The sequence below is a fragment of the Sesamum indicum genome, linkage group LG3 (genome assembly GCF_026168435.1).
Source record: "Sesamum indicum cultivar Baizhima isolate 11 linkage group LG3, ASM2616843v1, whole genome shotgun sequence".
In the NCBI taxonomy this organism is placed as follows: domain Eukaryota; kingdom Viridiplantae; phylum Streptophyta; class Magnoliopsida; order Lamiales; family Pedaliaceae; genus Sesamum; species Sesamum indicum.
Window position 1 is genome coordinate 24,498,155 of NC_142659.1, and position 6,666 is coordinate 24,504,820.

The following is a 6,666-nucleotide window of genomic DNA, read 5'->3' on the forward strand; positions in this document are numbered from 1 at the left end:
AGAAAGGCCTCCAAGACGTCCAGTACCAGATCACGGAAGCACCATTGGAGGAGCAACAGGGTGTCCCCTTCAGCGAAGAAATCTTAGCAGACGAACTCCCCCTTAATTGGAAGGAGCCTAACCTGCCGGAGTACAACGGAAGCATGGATCCCCAAGAGCACCTCTCCTACTCGAGAATGTTGTCCTTCTCCACCGTTACATAACTGGGATTAAGTGTTATGTGTTCGTAACCACCTTCACACGGTCGGCCTAACAATGGTTCAATTAATTGCCTTTGGGATCCATATGTTCGTTTGGAGAATTTCACTCTCTCTTTCTCCATCAATTAGCCAATAGTAAATGATGTCAAAAGACAATCATGAACCTTTTTTCTTTACAACAAAAAGAAGAAGAATCACTGAGGGAGTATCTTCAATTCTTTAATTTAGTGCCCCTAGAGGTCCCTATTGTTACATCTAATACACTAATTTGTGTTTTTACGTAGGGATTACAAGATGGAGATTTCTTCAAGTCTTAACTAAGAAGCCCCCTCTCAATTTTTACAATCTCCTAAGACTAACTGAACAATACATTAACTTGGAGGAGGCTACGGAGTACAAGAATAAAGTCATTGGTGAAATATGTAAGGAACAAGAGGACGATGACCAACTCCACCTAGATGCCTTCCCAAAATAAACCCTGCCTCTAGGAGGGTATCTTTCTCAGAAAGTAAGCTTTTCCCTTTGGCAGACATCGCTCCCGGAATAAGCCCTGCCCCCAGGCATGCATCTTTCAAGGAATAAGTTATGCCCTTAGGTAGATATTCCCCTCAACAAATAAATCTTCATATGCAAGTTTCCCTCAGGGAGTATCCTTAATACTTTAACTTAATAGCCTTGGAGGTTTATTTTACTATCTTTGATGTATTGACGTGTACCTTCTTGTAGGGATTTCACGAGGGAGGCACATTTATCAAACTTCTCAAATAAAAGTCTAGTCTTCTACACAAGTATAGAGACCCTTCTCTGTGGAGGCACCCCGGCTCTCCTTCAGGTAGGCACTTAGATCCTTTTCTAGGGGATTTGTAAACTCTGTCCCCTGCAGGCACCTAAGCCTTTCTCTGCGGAGGCATATAAGCCCTGCTTCCAGCGGACACCTTATTCTTCCTCCAATAAAGTTTCTAACTCTTATTCCAAGGAGACCCCCCCTTAAACAAGTTCTCCGAGGAGGAGGCATAATAATTTTACTTCGTGCAAGACTTATTCGTAATGTATATCTTTATTATTTAACATCTTCTTGCAAAAAATAAAGCCCTACACTGAAGTAGGCACAAAAAGCAACTGTTAAGCTCTCCTTCATGGAGGCACCTTCATAAAAAGCTTTGCTTCTTACAAGCACGAAGTAAGTCTTCTTTTTCTAGACATGCCTATGCCAACAACATTCTTTGCAGGAATAAAAAAAAAAAAAAAGCTCACTATTTGGGCTTCATCTCTAAAGATATCTAATCTAATAAGTGCCGAAATCTCCACTTATTAGAGTGAGGGAGGGGGGCTTGCATAAAACTAAATTGACTAAAGAGGCCCAAGTGATCCAAAAAGAAGAAAGAAACAAGAGGCCCGTAACTTCCTCGGAGAACTAAGAGGAGCTGGCAGGTGGCCCTGGCGGGTGTCCCCCAGAAAACAGATTAGCAAATGGAAGAGACCCAGGATATCCCTAACTCGGACCATGATCAAAGTCCCAAAACATTTGGTACCAAAGCCCATACACGTAGCAGACCACTCTCCCACGTGGCACCTCATGGAAGACATCCCTAACGGTTGGGATTTCTTGCAAACGAAGGAAGTCTCCCCTAAGTCCTAAACTCCGTAGTGGCGAGTACTCCTTAGCAGTTAGGAGTCCGCGGTCTCAACCAACTTGGAGATAAGCATTCAAAAGCACACCTAACATAGGATAAAGGTAGATCATGGCTTATCCAAATTGTCCTTATCCAGTTCTCTCCAAGAATGAAGAAAACGTGTAGAACCCTATCGCAGGAAGACACGCCCTATAAATACAGGTTTACTCCTCCATTTATGTAAAATTTTCCTCCTAAACATCCTCCCACGTGTAACAACAGCAAAAAAGGAGTTAATTGAGTCAACTAACAGCACTTTGACCCTTTCCGTTAAGTATTGATGGAAAATTAAAAATGGGACAAATAATGCAACTATTTTTAATTCTTTAAGGACTAAAAATGAATTTGTACAAATTACATGATCGAAAAAGGCACTAATCCTTCTTTGTGGGTCCAAATATATTTAGCCTATTTAAATGACTGAAATGAATAGTGGATAAAGCTAATAGATGAAAAAAATTAATTTTCGCTATAAAGCTCCGTTTCCTATTCCGAACTCCCACCAGAACTTCCACCTTCGGGTTGACTTTCAGTAAGAAAATGGCAAGCTCCGTATTGCTCTCCCACCCTCTTTCTTCACAGCTTCATCTCCCCAAACGCAAACTCCTCTCTCCCAATCCCTCTAGGTTTCCTTGTTTTTACCTCAAAACCGCTAACCAATGTAAGTCCTTCAATGCCCACTTGCCAAGAAGACCTACAAAGTTGAAGAATTTTGTGTTACAGGTGGCGAAAACCGATGTTGAAGGAAGGGATGGTTCCCAACTGGTGGGGGAGGATTCGGCGGTATTCGTCTTGTCCAAACAAAAGATCTCTTCGTGGGTTTATTTCACTGGAATTCTCGGGGTCGTACTTTATGTTCTAAACGTGGCCTGGATTGATAACTCCACTGGCTTTGGGAAAGTTTTCATTGATGCCCTTTCTAGTTTTTCCGACAGCCCTGAGGTTTGAGTTTGAGCCAGTTCTTGTGTAATGTTTTTACTGAATTCTAGATTTAGTTTGTGGACGAAGCTTCTTTCTTTCTTTGTTGGTTTTTGTTAATAATAACTAGAGTTGTTCATAAGCTTTCTTTGGTAAAGAAATATTGTTAAGTCTTGACTTTTATTGTGGAAGTTTATTGGCATGACTGATATCAGTTTCATTCTGTTTTAGGCTAATGACTTTGCGGATAACAAACTCAATTTCCAAGTGAAAGATGATTTCATGAATTTGTTACCCTGTGGTCTTTGCACTTGAGGCTTTGTTCCCCCTTCAAAATTCAATGAGGATTTCTTTTCTTTAAATTTTGAAATTTGATACTGGTTGCTGATAATCATAATTACAATATCGGGAAGCAGCAAGGCTATGAGTGTAAGAATTACAGGCCTTGATATGATCATGTCGGCATGTTAAATATTGTCCGTTAGTCTAGTGGCTTAATAGTTTATTACATTGGAACAACTAGAACAGTTGATCTATAAGCTAGAGATAATAAAATGTCAGGGTAATCCGATAGTTGTTTTGATGGGCCACTCATGTTTTGGTTTAGCGTTTTCAAGGTAACTTCTAAAGGTAATATTTAATCATTCAGAAGTTTATGTTTTATTCTAAATTCCTGTGGAAGTTTCTGAGGAGAATACTAGAAGGAAGTTGGCATATCAGAACAATGACAATTAGCAGCAAGTGAGTTCTGGAGATCAAGAAAATACAAATGATTAATTTGGTGGCATGAAATTTGGTTTTGGAATTGAACTATATGAAAAACAGCTTTAGAAAAGAATGTTTGTGAATACAAATTCTATAACTCAATATCTTTCTGACAAATGCTAAACAGACAATGATATAATTATATAGAGGAAGTTAATTGATTCATGCTAAGGAGAGCTATATCTGGAAGTTTCTCCATGCTTCTTTCTCCTGCTTTCTCTTGTCTGTACTTACCTGTTAGCCCTTTCTTTTCTCTCCAACTTATTGCTGTGGCGTGTCTCTTGTAACTTTATACTCATTGTTATTGGCACCTTTTATGTGCAGGTTGTCATGTTACTACTTACTCTCATTTTTGCTATTGTCCATAGCGGCTTAGCTAGCCTCAGGGACACAGGTGAGAAAATCATTGGAGAACGGGCATTCCGTGTATTATTTGCGGGGGTATCTCTTCCGTTAGCTGTTAGTACTGTTGTGAGTTCCTGACCACGTGGTTTAGTCATATTTTATGTTTTTGTTGTTTGATGTTTATGGGTTATATGTTTATGGCATGACATAAAAACGCTTATGGAGTAAAGCTTGATTTGACAATCTAATTAGGCGGTCATGTTTTCATGGCAGGTTTATTTCATCAACCACAGATATGATGGCGTGCAGTTGTGGCAACTTCAGGGTGTTCCGGGATTACATGAACTTCTTTGGTTCTCTAACTTTATTTCATTCTTTTTTCTTTATCCATCAACCTTCAATTTATTAGAGGTTGCAGCAGTTGACAAGCCCAAAATGCATCTCTGGGAAACTGGAATAATGAGAATTACCAGGCACCCACAGGTATGAAATCCAACACATCAGCTTTCATAATATAGATCAACTGCTCATAATATCTAGTAACTTACGAAATCTCCTGTTAGTTTTCCTTCTGATGCATCTCAAATGACTAAATTCTAATGCTTATTGTACGTTTACCAATTTCATGAGATCTCTTCATAGGCTTATTTTGGCGGTAGAAAACTAAATATTCGTCAGTCTTTTTTTTTTTAATAAGCACTTGATCTCATTCATCATAGAAATATTTGCTAACATCTTACAAGAAAAATAAAAGAAATAATGGCCAGTGAGAATCTACCAGGCCAAGCAACATGAAAAAATAGATAACTAAAGAATACAATAAAACAAGCATGTTCGTCAGTCTAATTGATAAATTATTGTATATGAAGAAGACGTAGCCAGTTCATGAGTCTCTTGGCATTTTTAGCCAAACAAGTCTCTCCTCTACAAAATTAATCTTTTACATCTATGGATCTTTATTTTTACATTTTATGATTTTATTAATCATTTCATGGACGGGGACAGGGTTACAGTTGATTCCAATCACACTACATACAAGAATGACAATTTTAGTAACTTAATTTTCACTATCTTCAGTAACAACTTGTTAGTAGCAAAGGTTCTTTTTCTCATTAGAGTAATTGCCGATTATTTATTTGTTGGCCATGGTTTTATCTTTTAACTGTCAAGCAAAAACAAGAAGTTTGACTTATATTACTTAAAAAATGGATGGAATTCTTTTCAATTATGAACCAATGCCATTCCGCCAATGAGTGTTAGAACTTATTCTCTTGGTTGGGTTGCTATCAGGAGCACCCTTGAGTGTTGGTTGTAAACTTATGGACTTAAATAGACATTCATTTGTCACTTTTGGTTATTTTCCAATTTCATGAAAAAAAAATGATAGTCATTGATGTCAAGTTCTTCCCACTATAATCAGTCAGCCAAAGTTCGACGCCCATTGGAAAAAGTAGCTTTTTATTTTGTTTAAAACCTCTCAATAACACTATTATGCTTAATGTCTGTCTCTTATCATTGTTACCTTCTTTAATACACCATTGCCTATTTTATTATGGAGCCGATAACACATTATCCTTCTTGTCACGAAATCTGAAACATAATTTTTTGTAAATATATGCATTTGCTTGTCACCTTATTTATTTTAATGGACATTTAAAGATAAATTGTGATCCTATGAGCATGGTACCAGAAGCATCATTCTTGTAGGTTGTATAACCGGTTCCTCATTTTGCTTTTCCAGATGGTTGGACAAGTAATGTGGTGTCTAGCTCACACAATTTGGATTGGAAATTCAGTTGCAGTAGCAGCTTCTATAGGATTGATTGCACACCATCTCTTTGGTGTTTGGAATGGAGACCGAAGATTGGCCATTCGGTATGGTGAAGCTTTTGAAGCTGTAAAGAACAGAACTAGTGTAATTCCATTCGCTGCTATTCTTGATGGACGTCAGAAGTTACCCGACGATTACTACAAGGAATTTCTCCGGTTGCCATACCTATCAATCACGGCATTGACATTAGGGGCATATTTTGCTCACCCACTAATGCAGGCTGGGAGTTCTGGGCTTCATTGGTAGTTTAATGCTATGTATTCCTGAAAGAGTTGTTTTCATGTTGTATGTGCATCCATGACTAAGGATTGTTGTACCATTCATTTGAATACTTGAAAAGCGAACCTTATGCTTTAGGCGGTTGTATTGAAGCTGAGGGCCTGAGAGCATCTTATAAGGCCTTGGCTGACTGCAACTAAAAGATACCTCTACAGAGGACAGATGAGATATCAAAAAGTCTTACTTCCAACTGCCTGTTTTCAAACAAATAATGAAGATTATGCCATCAGCAGTGTGATTCATCCTCTGTTTTAACTCTTTAACGTGCGACAATTGGTACTTTCAAGAAATCTGGTTATCTTTTCTTGCAATGTGCTATTAAGTTTTGGCATCGGTAGCAGACACAAGTTTGCGAATTAATTCAGCATGTACTCTAGCGTGCTGGGACAGCTACTTGCACATGCACGTACACGTCATTTTCATATGAACAATTTTTGTATAATTATTTCCATGGGGAAAATTGCATTTTTGGTTCCGAACAATAGGGTGTGTTACATTTAAGTTGTACAGTTTACGTACCTAGCATATTTAATCTCATAGGATAAATATTGTAGTATTTTTGATCCTATAGGATAAAATTATAGTGCATTTGGTTCTATAATATATAAAGTTGTGGTACATTTGGTCTTATAGGATATAAAATTATTTATATTTT

The 6,666-nt window shown here is 37.9% G+C and overlaps 1 protein-coding gene across 1 annotated transcript; it reads left to right on the forward strand.

The window, feature by feature from the left end:
• Positions 1-2,326: 2,326 nt before the first annotated feature.
• Z-ISO (15-cis-zeta-carotene isomerase) lies at positions 2,327-6,253 on the forward strand. Its single transcript, XM_011075506.3, has 4 exons — positions 2,327-2,815; positions 3,881-4,027; positions 4,175-4,384; positions 5,643-6,253. Exons 1-4 carry the CDS (start codon positions 2,414-2,416, stop codon positions 5,976-5,978), a joined length of 1,095 nt encoding a protein of 364 aa, XP_011073808.1. The 5' UTR covers positions 2,327-2,413; the 3' UTR covers positions 5,979-6,253.
• Positions 6,254-6,666: the final 413 nt, after the last annotated feature.

Bases quoted from the DNA above. Each gene is read 5' to 3' on its own strand.
- Z-ISO (XM_011075506.3), top strand. From the start codon at position 2,414: ATGGCAAGCTCCGTATTGCTCTCCCACCCTCTTTCTTCACAGCTTCAT. The intron at 2,816-3,880 runs GTTTGAGTTTGA...TTTTATGTGCAG, and splicing joins GTTTTTCCGACAGCCCTGAG to GTTGTCATGTTACTACTTAC. The intron at 4,385-5,642 runs GTATGAAATCCA...TTGCTTTTCCAG, and splicing joins GAATTACCAGGCACCCACAG to ATGGTTGGACAAGTAATGTG.